Source organism: Portunus trituberculatus, chromosome 21, assembly GCF_017591435.1.
Source record: "Portunus trituberculatus isolate SZX2019 chromosome 21, ASM1759143v1, whole genome shotgun sequence".
Classification (NCBI taxonomy): Eukaryota; Metazoa; Arthropoda; class Malacostraca; order Decapoda; family Portunidae; genus Portunus; species Portunus trituberculatus.
Window position 1 is genome coordinate 12,977,214 of NC_059275.1, and position 17,320 is coordinate 12,994,533.

At 37.9% G+C, this 17,320-nt stretch overlaps 1 protein-coding gene and 1 long non-coding RNA gene across 6 annotated transcripts in view; one reads left to right on the plus strand and one right to left on the minus strand.

The window, feature by feature from the left end:
- The window catches only part of LOC123507056 (pancreatic triacylglycerol lipase-like), a 72,331-nt gene extending 64,068 nt beyond the window's left edge, over positions 1 to 8,263 (plus strand). For both annotated transcript variants that reach the window (XM_045259593.1, XM_045259592.1), the window contains exons 8-11: positions 1,652 to 1,787; positions 2,433 to 2,547; positions 6,563 to 6,739; positions 7,254 to 8,263. In XM_045259593.1, the coding sequence (XP_045115528.1) occupies positions 1,652 to 1,787; positions 2,433 to 2,547; positions 6,563 to 6,739; positions 7,254 to 7,392 (567 nt within the window). In that variant the 3' untranslated portion in view covers positions 7,393 to 8,263. The remainder of the gene's footprint in view (positions 1 to 1,651; positions 1,788 to 2,432; positions 2,548 to 6,562; positions 6,740 to 7,253) is intronic.
- Positions 4,961 to 17,320, minus strand: part of LOC123507059 — a 25,589-nt gene continuing 13,229 nt past the window's right edge. For 2 of the 4 annotated variants that reach the window (XR_006675566.1, XR_006675567.1), the window contains exon 2: positions 4,961 to 7,404. This is a non-coding gene — a long non-coding RNA (uncharacterized LOC123507059). The remainder of the gene's footprint in view (positions 7,405 to 17,320) is intronic. The other 2 variants (XR_006675569.1, XR_006675568.1) reach the window with 1 other exon arrangement.

A 17,320-nucleotide genomic window follows, 5' to 3' on the forward strand; every position in this document is an offset into this window, starting at 1 on the left:
CCGCTTTGTGGACCCCAGGTTTCTCAAGCGCACGGGTACGAATCCTGGCCACGGTCCGAGGTTATGAAGGGCATCCACTCGGGGTAACGGTTCCCAATGCCAAAACCAAAGTCCTCCTGACTTCAGTCAGGAGGTACCATCCTAGCCCAAATATAATAGGGAAACCGGACTTAAAAATAATTAATTAATTGATTAATTAATTATTTTTTTAAATAGTATAGAGTCATAGACAGAGGATGTTACAAAGTATTACGTAAATTGCTGTATTCTTGCAGTATACCAACTGACATAATTATAAGTAGATAAGTTTTTGTGAGTCAGTGATCGAGACTTATGCGTTTTCTTTTTTAATCGATATCTTCAATGATGGAAGACTTAAAGGAACAACACGTCAGTGTGAAAATTTGCTTCAACGTCGTCAGAGCAGACAGATATTTGAGCTGCCATTTGGTGAGGGCGCTGTAAGCAAAACTCAGCCAATTGAGTCATAACCGCCGAAGAGCCAGTTAAGGCTCATTAGACCCACACGATGATGTGGATTATATATTTGAACTGGTCAAAACCTGGAAACACAACATCGTTCATCATTATTTGCATTAATTTCAGCGACAATGGATACTCGATAAGTAACTACGTCACACCTGGTATCGTTTAACCCCTAATGGATTATATATGAATATAGAAATCTTTATAAATCACACATACATTATGCATTATGGAACATTATTATAGGACCCTTACACTCCGTCTCGAATCGCGTTGTACAACTTAAATGTTCCGGGTCTTGCATACAATTTATGACTTGTCCTTCCTATAGGGATACAGGCTACAGAGATACAGGCTTCTCACATGTACCATAAGGATACATGACTGAGACTTTTTCTCTCGAGTGTTATTGTTCAAAGGCAAGTGATGAAAAGAGGTTTTGTAGCACCCGCATTTCACAGGACACGTCTTGCTAAATAGACCTTTTCTCGTCGCACCTCACCATTAAGGACTAATCCTGCTGACTTTTCTCTCTCTCTCTCTCTCTCTCTCTCTCTCTCTGCTTCGTCTGAAAACGACTCTAGAGCTGTTACTACTGATCGCAGTCATGATAAAGGAGATTCCTTGTCAGTGGAAGACAAAAATGTTCCTTGATTTATGATCTGTATCAGTTAAGACAGTAGTAGACAGGCACTGCCAACATTCGGTACCGTTTCATCGCGCAAATCTAGTTGCCAGATAATAAAGAACTTGCAGAACAGCACCTTCAGAACCTCCAACGATGTCTAGGTATGCGATCGGTGTTTGTAGAGATGTGGCGGCTGATGGAAGCGGATGGAAGCGAACCGTACAAAGAAAGTCCCACACACGCTTTGCGGCACAAACCATGGGAAAACGTGGTGCCTCCTGCATCACTCTCTTAATTACTTAGAATTAGACTAATGTTTTCTCATATATCCAAGATCTATTTGTCAACAATTGGCCATCTATACAGTTTCTTCGTGACTTTATAATATATATATATATATATATATATATATATATATATATATATATATATATATATATATATATATATATATATTATGTGTGTGTGTGTGTGTGTGTGAGTTGGCAGTCCGATTTCTCTGAATCTCTTTTCAATATGCCGTGCATGCGTATGCAGGGTGAGTGTTTTTCATGTGGCAAAGATGGCAGTGGGTGTGTGGCAATGGGACTGCACGCTGACTCCTGGCAGGCAGCACCGGCCTCCACAGGGCAACAGCTGTATCTCGTGACGGGCCCCCAAGATGCTCCGTGTGGTGAGTATACAACGTAACACGTATACCTCCATTCATCGACAGTCACGGTGATGTATGTGACCAAATTTACACACTTAATACACATCCCACTCTGGGAGATAATAGAATCTTGTATTAAGTCAAATCATGCACTTCATGTTACATACATCATTGTCTTTATCACTCATTTTCCCTGGCCTAAATTAGCTGCCACGTACAACTTTCCAAATGATTCCGAGAAAAATCCTTATTACAGCAAATATAACAAACGGCGTGTAGCAATGAAGTGCACAGCGTGGGATGAACTGTCCTCGAGGCATTTTTGAACTTTCTGGATGACATGTCTATATCTGTGAATGTGTGACAACATTGGCGTCTCCAAAATTAATATATTACATACCTAACAACTGTAATCTTCTCATGAAGTCATTATGCTGATTGGTTTGTCCCTTGGTGCTCTATACTGCATCACTGCGAGGACATAGCACTCACTGGTTATGCACGTAGACAAAGATAAATGGAAACAGTAATTAGCTTCGCAAGAACATAAGTTAACATGGAGCGTCTTTCAGTTCAACCAACGATTGGCTACTTTGTTAAACAAATGTAGTTTACCAAAAAAACTATCATATTGATAAATGTAGCTTATGAGTTTGATTCCCTCAGTGTATCATTATCGCGCCCTACTGGAAGTCAGCGGGAGTGAGGAAGTTGAGGGTCTCCTGCAACTCACGATCGTCATGCCAGACGGCCACACCGCTAACTTTGACTTGACTGCTGGGTAAGACATAATACTTGTAGTTGCCTTCTAATTCATAAGTCCCAAATCCCTCTAAATTTTCTAATTAAGTCATCAACATTAAACACTATGCTGAACTGTTATTAAGTTTTCACGCTTAGTCAATCCCACCTTTAGGTACAGAAACCTCGACCCAGTGGTTGTACACATGGGCTTCAGCTACTCCTTTGTTTTGTGGAACATGAGCATGTTGAAATTTAAAGCTTACAAAATAATATATTGTTATTTAAATTAAAACGGTAGGAGCACTTTTCTTCAGTGAAGAGACAAGATAGATATGGAATTTGAAGTTTCCAAAAATCTAATGTAATTATTTTCATTAAAAGAGTACTTTTCATTTGTGAAGACAAGGAGAATATTGAATTTTATTTTATTTTTTATCGTAGTTTTCTAAAAAATAAAGAAAGCGAAAATTATAAGTAGATTTTCATGCTTTTCATTACAAGTTTTTCCTTAGAACATTTGATTATTAGATACATATACCAAACAAATGTGGTTTTATATATATATATATATATATATATATATATATATATATATATATATATATATATATATATATATATATATATATTTAAAAGTGTGTGTGTGTGTGTGTGTGTGTGTGTGTGTGTGTGTGTGTGTTATTCACCACGGTCGTCTGCTGATCACCCAGCCAGCCGCCCATCCTTTTCCCTATAGATTCACAGAAAGAGCTCAGAGCTCATACTGACCGATATTCGGGTAGGAACGAGACCACAACACACTCCACACATCGGGAAAGCGAGGCCACAACCCCTTGAGTTACACCCCGTACCTATTTACTGCTAGGTGAAATTGTGAACTGAGGCTACACATTAAGAGGCTTCCCCATTTGCCTGGTCGTTTCCGGGACTCGAACCCGGATCCTCTCCGTTGTGAACTGTGCATGCTAACCACTACACAGCGGTGTGTGTGTGTGTGTGTGTGTGTATTTACCTTATAGTTGTATTGCACAGGGTTCGGACGGGGCTTATAGTGTCCTGTCTTCATATCTCCACTTATTTAATTTTTCTTTAAAGCAATGCACAGTATGTGTTGTAACAACTTCATCACTCAGTCAATGCATTCCACTTTTCCTACCTTCTATGTAGAAAAACAGTATTTTCAAATATCCTTTTCACACGCTGTCTCTTCCTGATCTTTGCATGCTCTCTTGTCCTTCCACCTTCCTCTGTCACGAGCACCAGGTCTTCCATGTCTACCTTTTCAATGCCATTTACTATTTAAAAAATGTTATTAGGTCTCCTCTTGTGTGTGTGTGTGTGTGTGTGTGTGTGTGTTTATTTTCAATAAGTTTGTTTTATTTATTTCTTCAGACATATTACTTTTACATATCACACATACATAATCCTATTTCAGAACCATTGTTCTTTTCATTATAAGTTTAGGTTTTACTGAGACAAATTTAATTCAAATTTGTTATGAATTACCCTTTGAGGCGATGGAGTTTGAATATGTAGATAATTTTGAGAACTGGAACTAGATTTTTATGCTTTTCATTACATTTTTTTTTTTCCTCCTTATTCATTTGATCCTCTGACATATACTAAACAACTCTGTGGTCATATATTAATTTTCTCTTCAGGCATTATAAATCTTTAGCCACTATTTTCAACAAGTAGCCTTTATAATTTTTATGCTTTCTTACCTAGACATTATCTTTTATCATATATATGTAATAATATTTCATAACTGAACTTCTCAGCATTATCATTTTTTTTCTTTTCAGGAAGACAAACATTATTATAATTGGTTATTAACTGTAGGAGGAAATAAAATTTGAATATGTAGATAATCTTGAGATAAGAAAAACTATATGTAGTTAAATTTTCAAGTTTTTCACTGTAAGGTTTTTTTGGGTTCTTTTTAATAATTGATTCTCTAAGATAACAAAACAATTCTGGTTACATATTTTCCTTTCAAGCATTGTAAATTTTTGGGAAATTTTTCAGAATTCTTATCCTCTCTTCATATTTTTTCTTGACATTTTTTCTTTATCACACATAATTTGATTTCTCAGCCATAATTATTTGCATTTAAAGTATTTCTTCCCAGGAAAACAAACAGAATTGAAATTAATAATTTTGGGAGGAGATGCGATTTGAACGTATCAATTTTATATTTGAAATATCCATATCGTTAATGACTACTAGAAATTTGGATTTGTCAATATATCAGTTAACGGGCGGCAAATTTATCGCCAGTTTTTAGTTATCATCGATAAGGTTATCGTTATCAATTTTTTTTAGTTATCGTGATATTCTTTTTCTGCTACCATGCCCAGCTATGGTAACAAATACATAGACTACACAAAGCTGGTGACATATTCATATGTGTAGTATGAAAATAGAAGGATGATGGTAAAACAAATAAAAACTTTTCAATCTTTTACTCATTGAGATCACGTGCATGTTTTCAGTTATAATACAGTAGTGCAAGCAAATACATGAAACAAATTGAAGTGTGTACAAAGGCCTCTTCCTTTGCACATCATTGGTTAATGCCACAAATAAGAAATTAAACATTAAGGTTTTTATTTCAATATGTATTTCCCTGTCTCTGTACAAGGATACTTATTTACATTTTAGCTTAAATCACTAATTCTCAAAATGGTCAATATTGATCCCCCCGGGGATCAGTGAATATCCAAAGGGTCAAAAGGGCATTGATGAATATCCAGGGGGTCAAAAGAAGGTCAATGAATAAAGTAACCAGGAAGGACAGTGAATATTAATTACTGCTGGGGTTGAAGGGACCATTGAAGCTTCCATCTGTAGATTTTATAATCTAGATTATGATTTGATTATGATAAACCAAGTTGTTTTTCTCTATGGAGTGGTAAATGGCTGTTTTTATTATGTATTTTTTTCTTTGGCAGCCATCATTGATGTAAAAAACTACTACTACTACTACTACTACTACTACTACTACTACTACTACTACTACTACTACTACTACTACTACTACTACTACTACTACTACTACTACTACTGCATATGGATTTTGTCATTATACTAAAATTATTTTCCTTGAATTAAAAGATAGGGGACAATAGAAATTTGGGACTTCATTCGGGGGTCAACGAGCTAAAAGGTTTGGGAACACCTGAATGATATCCACTTTGGTGATCACTATTGGCACTTGTGCAATGTGTTGTTTCAGGTTTACATCTATTTTCTTTCTTCAGATCAGTTTTTTGGTATTTTCATGGGGATGGAAGAGGACACATATGTGTGGCAAAAGATATTGACTCAGCATTGTTTTACAAGAGGCCTTTCTTAATTAATGTTCTTACCTGTCTACCTGCAGATGTTTTTCACGAAATTTTACAACTCCATTGGCATTCCTTTGAAACTCTTTTAGCTCTTTAAATCAAGATAGATGCTAAATAGGCCTAATAGCATGCTGAACAGGGCATTTAGATTTCCATACACCGAACTGCAGGAAACTGAATGATAATCATGTAGATCACTTGTCATCAGCTAATAGTAGCATTTATGTCTTCATATCAAGATGCGTACTTCTTGAATGTAATTTAATATTTCTAAATTTATAAATACTAACCACACATTTTCACATTTTTCTGGTTTTTCAGATAAAAATCTTATATTACATTAATTTTTTAAACCTTTCCTATTCTGGAATATTGTCTGTAATTTTCTTTTATAACTCTTGTACAGTATTCTGTATATTAAGTATTTTTGGTATCCTGTCTGTCTTAAGTCATCCATAATTGTCTATAATGCTAATTCTGCACCACCAAAATAATATTCTTCTAATTATGCTTATACACATACACATGTATACTTGTATGCATCTCCTCCATGAAGAAATATGTGTATATGTATACACGTACATACCTGTCTTTATATGAAACAGATGAATACCGTAATTACTTATGGCATTCATTTAAATGTACAGTACCTGTATGAGAAGAGTTTGATGTTATGTGTAGTGAGTTTCTTTCTTCTATCAGGTCTTCAAGTCAGTTTCAACCTAGGCAACCCCGCACCTTCCTACTGCAGCACTCCAGGGACTTGGGCACAGCACAGGCTGCTCATCTCTCTTGGACCTGCTCCCCTCACTACCCCTGTCACTCTGGACCTGTCCTCACCAAGATCACACTGCTGAACATTGAGCAGTTCATCCAGAGGTTAGGGTCTGCTTCTATTTTTCCACAGTTTCTGCATGAATATAATGGTGTATGAGAAGAGTGATCTTAAAACAGGAGATTGTGTAACTAGTTGATAAATATCAGAGTAGAGCATCACATTACGGGACTAACTTGGCAAATAGATAAAGAAGAACTGAAACCATCACCTCCCACTACCACAGAATCACAAATTGCTTGAAATCTGTATCCCTGAACATACAAAATCAAATACAAACTCTTCATGCTTCTTCCACTCCCACAGCATCATTTCAATTTAATTCTGGTTAGTCAAAGAGGTCTTTAATACGTTTAGGATGATGTTGTCAATTTCTGAAACAAAAATCATCCATAGTTAATCACCTGCTATTTTGTTTGTGTTCCCCTTCTGACTAGTAATGAGTTTTTGTTATCATCCTCACTATTTGATTTCTCTTAATCTTCCCTAGATTTTAATCATATAAAGTATATTTTATTATCTGACATTATTATACTTGATATTCTGGTCTTGGTGCAGGAGACGAGGTCGTCATCTGGGTCTTGGAGTGTCAGGAGTGAATTTCTGTGCCACTGAGGAGGCTCCACTTAGGGGTGGGGAGATCCAGGTGCTGTCACCCTGCCAAATAAGCCATCATCAGCCATGGCAGTCTTCCTGAAGAGGTTAGCTGCTGGTGATACCAAAGAAAAAAATTATTGTTTATGAAGTGTATGTAATAGTACATACTGTTAGTTTTACAATTCATCAATCATGACATGAAGATGAGTTAATTCATTTGGCTGTCCCTTGACTTGGGATGTAACTCAGGTAGTTCATTAAAACTGAACTTAAGCTTCCTAATCTTTACAGTATAACTTAGGAATAAGCAATACAGAGAAGTTTTGGTTGTGTGCCATATCTAAAACCTATTCACTTAAGATTCAGATATTCATGGTTTCATGTGTATTGCACCTATTCAATTACAGAATAGTCTTACAATTAAGTTTCTGACCAAGTGCATCAGCTTTCATTAAAGTCCTTCCATGATAATAATATAGATAAGATTATAATAATATAGATAAGTTTGCCTAGGAAACTTATCTATATTATCATTATTCATCTTCATCATAAATTCCCCAGATACATATTATAGTATACCAAAGAACATTTCTTCACTTGCTAGTACAATAAAATGCCATAATGAATTAAACACCAGTATTGTGCATACTGTAGATAATATTTTTCTCTTGTGCTGAGCCACTGCTAGCTGGCAGAGTGACTGGGATTCTGTGATTGGTGGTGCTCAGTTTAACAATTTAAGATAACTTTAATGCAAAACATGTGTTTATCTAAAGTATCATTACACTGGACTTATTGGCCAAAAATTATCACTCATAACAATATATGTACATATATTGCTTTCAGTTAAGATTTGTTTGTTTTCATGATACTTCAAAGGCATGACACAGAAGACTAAACACACCCATCAGTCTTTCTTGCTATATCTTTTGTATGAAAATAAATAAGTAAATAAATCTGGATAACCATGATATTCTCAGTTTCATGATTGATTAAGCAACTGTTTTCAAACACTTCAATGTCTTGTCTCAACTACTGCAGATGATATTATTGGGGTTAATTTTGAGGTGTTTGCTAATGAGTAAAACACCCATAAAAGTCTTGAGTCTGAGGTCTTTAAATGAAAGAGAAAAGTTTTATAAAAGAAAACAGGATAGCATTTCAAAATACAAAGGCTTACATCATTTACCCAAATGTATTTTCCTTCCATGGCATAAAAAGGTTAAGTCATTATGGTGAGGGAGGGAGAAATTATTTTGATGTGAAATATTGGTTAAACTAACCACTGTGTTGTCAAACATTTTGTCATAATCTCAACAGCTTTTTGATCCACTTTGGTAGAACTTTCAGTGGTTTCATTCATAATTTAAATTTCAGTATTAAGAAAAATTGCATCAAAGTGGAAAAATACCCATAATCTGATTCGTGATCTTTGTGTCTTAGAAATGGATATGCTGAGCAATGGCAATGAGATAATTTATCAAAGGAGGAACTGTTTTGAGTGACATCCACTTGTGCAGCAAGTAAGCGTCTGCTGAGTCCATTGCAGTTTTACAAATACCACTTTTCATTTCGTGTGGCTTTTTTTTTCACTTATGAAGGACATGCAGTATCTGAAATCAGAGGTGAGCATAATAGACTTCATTCAAATAATTGCAAAACATGAATGATGATAGATGATATTGTCTGTGCTACTGATTTACTTCATTACTTTTTGTATGTGTTGAGTATTGATAGTTCGCCGTTGTCACTGTTGTTGTAGCTGTTGTTTTTACATGATTGCATACATAGCAGTAGCATCTTAGTGATGCCAGCGTCATCTGGGTCACTATTAATGCTGTCTCTCCTCCCTCCCACCATCATCAATCATTAGTTGGTTCATAAATTAATTGTGTTGCCCGACTTGTAAACCATGGCAGTAAAAGATTTCACCACAGAATGCATCTGCTTTAGAATGACTTGATCTGTGTGTGTGTGTGTATTCACCTAGTATTCACCTAGTTGTAATTTTACAGGGCCTGGGTATCATACTCGTGTGGCCCCGTCTCCATATCTACACACATCCAACTTTCCTTTAAAACTATGCACACTCCTCGCTGACACCACCTCCTCACTCAAACCATTCCACACCTCCACACATCTTTGTGGGAAACTATATTTCTTCACATCCTTCAAGCATATTCCCTTGGCTATCTTTTTACTATGCGATCTTGTAGTTCTATTTAAGTTTTCCTCTCTCAACATCATTTGCTCATTATCCACTTCATCCAGTCCGTTCAACAGTTTATAAACCTGTATTAAATCTCCTCTTTCTCTTCTTTGTTCCAAGGTAAGCAAATTCATTTCTTTTAATCTCTCCTCATAGGTCATTTCTGCCAATTCCGGAACCATTTTTGTTGCCATTCTCTGCAATCTCTCCAACTTCCTTATATGCTTTTTTTATAAGGGGACCAAACCACTCCAGCATATTCCAATCTTGGTCTAATTACTGTACTAATTAATTTCTTCATCATATCTTTATCCATATAATGGAAGGCTAATCCAATATTTTTATCAAATTATACGTTTCTCCAAACATCTTATCAATATGAGCCTCAAACTGCCCATGGTCTTGTATTATCACTCCCAAATCCTTTTCCTTTTCCACCTTTTTCAACACTACTTCTTCACCCATCTTATATGACCCTCTTGGCTGTCTTCCACTCTTCCCATCTCCATCACATGACTTTTGCTCAGATTAAATTCCATTTGCCACCTCTTGCTCCACTCCCAAATCTTATCCAGATCTGCCTGTAAAATTTCACAATCTTCTTCACTCTTCACACACCTACACAACTTCGCATCATCCGCAAACAAATTAATATAACTGTTTACTCCCTCTGGCATGTCATTAATATATACAAGGAAAAGTATTGGTGCCAGCACTGAGCCTTGTGGGACTCCACTCTCCACCACCAACCAGTCCGACTTTGCATCCCTTATTACCGTTCTCATCTCCCTCCATCTCAAGTAGTTTTCCATCCACTTTAACACTTTTCCTTTCAGTCCTCCATAAATCTCTAATTTCCATAACAGTCTCATGTGAGGTACCTTGTCAAAAGCTTTCTTTAAATCCAAATATACACAGTCCATCCATCCTCTCTCTCTTGTATTTTGTCAACCACTCTTGAATAAAAGCTCAGTAGATTTGTTACACATGACCTCCCTTTCCTGAAGCCAAATTGATGATCCGATAATAACTTATGATCCTCCAGGAACCGTATCCAATATTTCTTTATCACCCTCTCACAAATCTTACCGACCACACTTGTTAGAGACACAGGTCTATAGTTAAGAGGCTCTTCCTTACTGCCTCCCTTATAAATGGGCACCACTTCAGCTCTCTTCCACTCTACTGGTACTTCCCTGTTTCTAATGAACACCTTATAATATCATATAATGGATCAATCAATTCTTCTCTACACTCCTTCAATAATTTTCCTGAAACTTCATCTGGTCCCATCGCTTTATCATCTTTAAGTTCCTCCAACATTTTATATAACTCCTTTTAGGTATCTTAATGTCATCCATGTGCACATTTCCTTGTACATTCTGAGGCTTTACAAACATTGTTTCTTCAGTAAATACTTGCTGAAACCTATTATTTAGCAATTCCGCTATATTCTTAGGGTCATCTACTATCCCTTGCTCTCCTTTTAATCTTTCAATGGACTCTCTCTTTTAAGTTTACCATTTATGAACCTGTAAAACAATTTTGGATGTTCCTTACTCTTGTCTACAATATCTTTTCAAATTTTCTTTCTTCCTCCTCCTTACCCTCACATACTCATTTCTCGCCACTCTATAATTCTCCTTATTTAGTATATTCCTGCTCTTTTCCATCTTTTCCAAGCCACATCTCTCTTTTCCTTAGCCTTAACACAAGTTGCATTAAACCAATCCTTTCTTCCTTCCTCTCTCGGTTTATACTTTGGTACAAATTTCATAACTCCTTCTTTATAATATTTCATAAAAATTTCATATTTCTTTTGCACTTCTCTGATTTGTAACATCTCCTCCCAATCTAATTTTCTGAAATAATTTTTCAAACTTTCTGTGTCCATCTTTCTATAATTCAATCTACCACTCCTGTATGTCTCGTCCTTCCTTCGCTGTGTTGTTGCTATCTGCATTTCCATAACGACATGATCACTCTTTCCCAAAGGACACTTTTTATTGTATATCTCCACATAGGTACACTTCTCTTGTTAACACCAAATCCAGTCTAGCCGGTTCATCATCTCCTCTATATCTAGTATTTTCCTTCACCCTCTGTTCCATCATATTTTCCATCATTAGATTAAGAAATCTCTCTCCCCATGCTTCCTCTCCAACACCACTTACTAGATTTTCCCAATCCACCTCCTTACAATTAAAATCTCCTACTAGTATCACCTTTCTTTTCCAGATAATACACTTTCCAAACTCTGTAAAGTATCCTTGATCATATTGTCGTATTCCCTTAATGTCCAAGAATTTGTTTTAGGAGGTACATAGGTCACCATGATTATTAATTCTTTTCCATCACTTTTTATCCTTATGCTTATCACTTCTGCGTTGTTCTTCCCATACCAAACCTTATCCAAATTTCTTTCTTTCTTCGTCATAATCATAACTCCTCCTCCACCTTTACTCTCCCTATCCTTTCTCCATATATTATATTTATTATCCAAATTTATCTTTGTTTTTTCATGCAATTTTGTCTCAGTCAAACACACTATATCAGGCTTCTCCACTATCATATAATGTGTGTGTGTGTGTGTGTGTGTGTGTGTGTGTGTGTGTGTGTGTGTGTGTGAAAAAAAAAAAAAATAATAATAATAATAATAAATAAAAAAAAATTGAAATTATTCCATTAGGTGCCACAACAGCTTAAGTCATGTGGCACTGCTAGGGTAATGGGAGAACACTTCATCTCCCACTGGGCAACTAGGTTTGGCAAGGATTTGAACTCGGGCCGCCTAGACTGGAGGCTCAAACACAAGCCGCCTTAACTAGGGGTGGGCGCTTAATGACTCCGCCGACTCCAAGCCCGAGGGCCTGGGAGTCGACTCCAACACCGGAGTCGACTCCGCGTCTTAACGACTCCAGTCACAGCAGTGTGTAAAAGTGTATACTGCTTGAGTCTTGAGGTGACGATATCACTTTTATTTTGACGAAACTGACGAGAATGTATATAACTTTGAACAAATAAACAAAACATTTCTAGTAGGGAGAGAAATTAAAAGAAAAAATGCATCTTAAGTTAAATAAGAATTGTCGCCATATGATTGGCCAAATAGTCTATGACATATGACAACGCCACCAATGAATGTGTACGGGGTATTTTCGGCAGTTGATTGGCCAGTGGTGCATGACGTACGGTGACGTTTGCAATGCGTATGAGTATTGTCAGCATTTGATTGGCCAATAATGCATGACGTTTAATGAAGTTGCCAATGCATACTGGCTATATATAAAAGAACGGCAGGGTCATACAAAAAAAAAAAAAATCAACAACATCCGGTGTTCCCTGGATGGGTGACCACCTGGGAACACTGGATGTTGTTGGCATTCCATTTATTATGTAGGCCGCTATCCAAAGGCGTAAAAGGGCCCACTCCACTCCTCCTTCTAGAGGTGGTAAATCTACACACACACACACACACACACACTCAGAGCCTTCAGATGGGGAGTGGCGATGCTTCGCACCATGCATATGCTCGAACTTAATTTGTATAAAATTTCAATATTGAATGTTTCCTTAAAGTAGAGTAACATTTCGTGTCAGAAAATATATATAACTCATCCCGGAATAATTTCAGTTTTTTTTTTTTCAAGAATTAGAAGGAAAGAGGAGTGTGTCTCGCGCAAATAATTTTCAATCACTTTATTAATAAAACTGAGACAACATATAGATTAGGCGAAAATTCCAGAAAGACCCTTTAAAATTGTTTTAAAGGCATTTTTGAGTAAAAGTTGGTAACATATCCCATAAACCTAATTCATGTATGCTGATTCTGAAAATCTAGGTTACCAGGCTCAATTTTGAGGGTAAGTGTTTCAAAATTCAAGATAAAAATAGGGTGTACAAATATGTGAAAACTCAATAAACAAAAAACACGGGAAAGTTTATTTTGATAGTTTGCCATAAAATCTTCACTAAATAACATGTTTATACGATTAGTAATACGTAACACTCATTTGTGCATACATTATAGCTGGCAAGTAGTTCCATATTCTTGATGTAGACTTCCATATTCTTGATGTAAGCAAAATATTGATGGTGTAGTCATCAATGGACAATAGCGCACTTACATAATGCAAAATCACTCATACCATGTTTCAAGCAAAGTTTGAACTATGGAATAACACTAAACATAAAAATGATGTATCTTAGATTAATTTATTAATTGTCAGGCTTATTCAAACATTCCACATCTGGAGTATTGCAGCAACATGCTCCTGTACAAGGCAACTTTGCTTTCCTGCATTTGCATCTGAGAGACCGACAACCCATTTTGCAAGCTCAGAATATTACTTCCAAACAAGCATTGGGAATTGGAGAGAGTGACATGAGCTCTGGCAGCAAGACTTCATCCTGTAGCTTCCATCCATGGCCAATAGGATCAGGCAGGCATGGTTTTAAAACATTTGCTTGTCTCCACAACTTCGCTTGGTAATGTGACCTCAGTATATGATAGTGCAGCACATTGCTTGTTGGGGGTAACGCTTCAGCAGAAACACCTTTCTGAAAGAAACTGCGCTGTCAGTCTTCATCACGTCAAACAGGCCATATATTTTGCAAACGAAACTTTCAGCTGCATCTTCCATCTCATTGGTTAATGATCCCAGACCTAGTTCACTCAGTAATTTGCAATGTTGTTCCAAAACTTTCCATTTCGTTTTTTTGCTATGACCTGCGAAGAATGAAGTTGTATCTGACCCCGTTAAAGCGTGAAAAGGAATCAGTACATCGACTATTGGTTTTGTCAGGCGTTCATAAATTGTATGAATTGGAATGAACCTTTGCTTCTTCGATGTTCCTGCTTTCATCCACACAGATGGACAATTCATGTTTGAAAAGTGCCTAAGGAGCAAAACTAGAACATCTGTATCCCGGGCCCATATAACTAATCTTACTCCCAGTGAGATCTAATAGCACTAGTTCAGGAGGTGCTGTGAACCTTCCATTAAAGCTAGTTGTGATCTCGTTGAATGTTTCCCTTTGTGTCTTACAACTCAAGGGAGTAGTCACAGCCTACCTTCTAAAGACAGCTCTCCTTCTTCACACAAAACTACATGCACTTACCACACATACACCCTTCACTCCAAATCAAAATTTAAAAGAAAAATGGGACCCAAAATAAACAACGCCTCGGAGTCCCCCTCTGGGGAAGGGACCAAAAATGTCCCCAGGTCGGACACCTCTCCTGTTGAAGACCACAAATGCCTTGACACCTCCCTCAACTTTTCTACATTAACTTCTGCAACATTCGCGGTCTTAGATCTAATTTTCAATCTGTGGAACACCACCTCTCCTCTACTAAACCTCATCTTCTTTTCCTCACCGAAACACAGCTATCTGAGGCAACTGACAGTAGCCCTTCTCTGTTCCCTCCTACTTTCTCTATTCTCATTTTCATTCCAAAGCTGGATGTTGCGTCTATGTACGCAACGACTTAACTTGCTCTCGTGCCCACGCTCTTGAGTCTTCCGAATTTTCCACCATCTGGCTACGACTTAACAGTCACTCTCAAACTAAATTCATCTGTGCTGTTTATCTCTCCCTAACTCTTCTGACTATAGTAATTTCTTCGACTACTTAACTTCTAAAGTGGAGCACATTCTGTCCCTCTACCCTTTCGCTGAGATTTCCATTCTTGGAGATTTCAATGTTCACCACCAGCTTTGGCTTTCCTCTCCCTTCACTGACCACCCTGGTGAACTAGCCTTCAACTTTGCTATCCTCCATGACCTAGAGCAACTGGTGCAACACCCTACTCGTATTCCTGACCGTCTTGGAGACACGCCCAACATTCTTGATCTCTTCCTCACCTCTAACCCTTCTGCTTATGCTGTCACCCTTTCATCTCCGTTGGGCTCCTCCGATCACAATCTCATTTCTGTATCTTGTCCTATTTTTCCAATCCCTCCGCAGGATCCCCAAAGCGAAGGTGCCTCTGGCGTTTTGCCTCTGCCAGTTGGGGGGACCTGAGGAGGTATTATGCTGATTTTCCTGGAATGATTATTGCTTCCGTGTCAGAGACCCATCTCTTTGTGCTGAACGCATAACAGAGGTGTTAGTATCTGGCATGGAGGCGTACATTCCTCATTCTTTTCTCAACCTAAACCTTCTAAACCTTGGTTTAACTCAGCCTGTTCTCGTGCTATACATGATAGAGGTTGCCCACAAAAGGTACTTGAGCCTTCCATCTCCTGAATCTCATGCACTTTATATCTCTGCCCGGAATCATGCCAAGTCTGTTCTTCAACTTGCCAAACACTCTTTCATAAATAGGAAATGTCAAAATCTTTCAAACTCAAACTCTCCTCGTGACTTCTGGCATCTAGCCAAAAACATCTCAAATAACTTCACTTCTTCATCTTTCCTCCTTTATTTCATCCTGATGGCACCACTGCCATCTCTTCTGTCTCTAAAGCTGAACTCTTTTCTCAAACCTTTGCTCACAACTCCACCTTGGACGATTCTGGGCTTGTCCTCCTCTCCTCCTCCCTCTGACTATTTCATGTCTACAATCAAAATTCTTCGTAATGATGTTTTCCATGCCCTTGCTGGCCTAAACCCTCGGAAGGCTTATGGACCTGATGGGGTCCCTCCTATTGTTCTCAAAAACTGTGCTTCTGTGCTTGCACCTTGCCTGGCCAAACTCTTCCAACTTTGTCTATCGACTTCTACCTTTCCTTCCTGCTGGAAGTTCGCCTACATTCAGCCTGTTCCTAAAAGGGTGACCGTTCTAACCCCTCAAACTACCGTCCTATAGCTTTAATCTCTTGCTTGTCTAAAGTTTTTGAATCTATCCTGAATAGGAAGATTCTCAAACATCTGTCACTTCACAATCTTCTGTCTGATCGCCAGTATGGCTTCCGTCAAGGTCGCTCTACTGGTGATCTTCTGGCTTTCCTTACTGAGTCTTGGTCATCCTCTTTTAGAGATTTCGGTGAAACTTTTGCTGTTGCGTTAGACATATCAAAAGCTTTTGATAGAGTCTGGCATAAAGCTTTGATTTCAAAACTGCCCTCCTACGGCTTCTATCCTTCTCTCTGCAACTTTATCTCAAGTTTCCTTTCCGACCGCTCTATTGCTGCTGTGGTAGACGGCTACTGTTCTTCTCCTAAACCTATTAATAGTGGTGTTCCTCAGGGTTCTGTCCTGTCACCCACTCTCTTTCTATTATTCATTAATGACCTTCTTAACCAAACTTCTTGCCCTATCCACTCCTACGCTGATGATACCACCCTACATCTTTCCACGTTCTTTCAGAGACGTCCAACCCTTCAGGAAATCAACAGATCACGCGGGACGCCACGGAACGCCTGACTTCCGATCTTTCTAAGATTTCCGATTGGGGCAGAGAAAATCTAGTAGTTTTCAATGCCTCAAAACTCAATTCCTCCATCTATCAACTCGACACAACCTTCCAGACAACTATCCCCTCTTCTTCAATGACACTCAACTGTCTCCCTCTTCCACAATGAATATCCTCGGTCTGTCCTTTGCTCATAATCTTAACTGGAAACTTCACATCTCATCTCTTGCTAAAACAGCTTCTATGAAGTTAGGTGTTCTGAGGCGTCTCCGACAGTTTTCTCGCCCTCCAACTGCTTACTCTGTATAAGGGCCTTATCCGTCCCTGTATGGAGTACTCTTCGCATGTTTGGGGGTTCCAGTCACACAGCTTTGCTTGATAGGGTGGAATCAGCTCTTCGTCTCATCAACTCCCTCCTCTGACTAACTGTCTTCACTAACTGTCTTCAGTCTCTTTCTC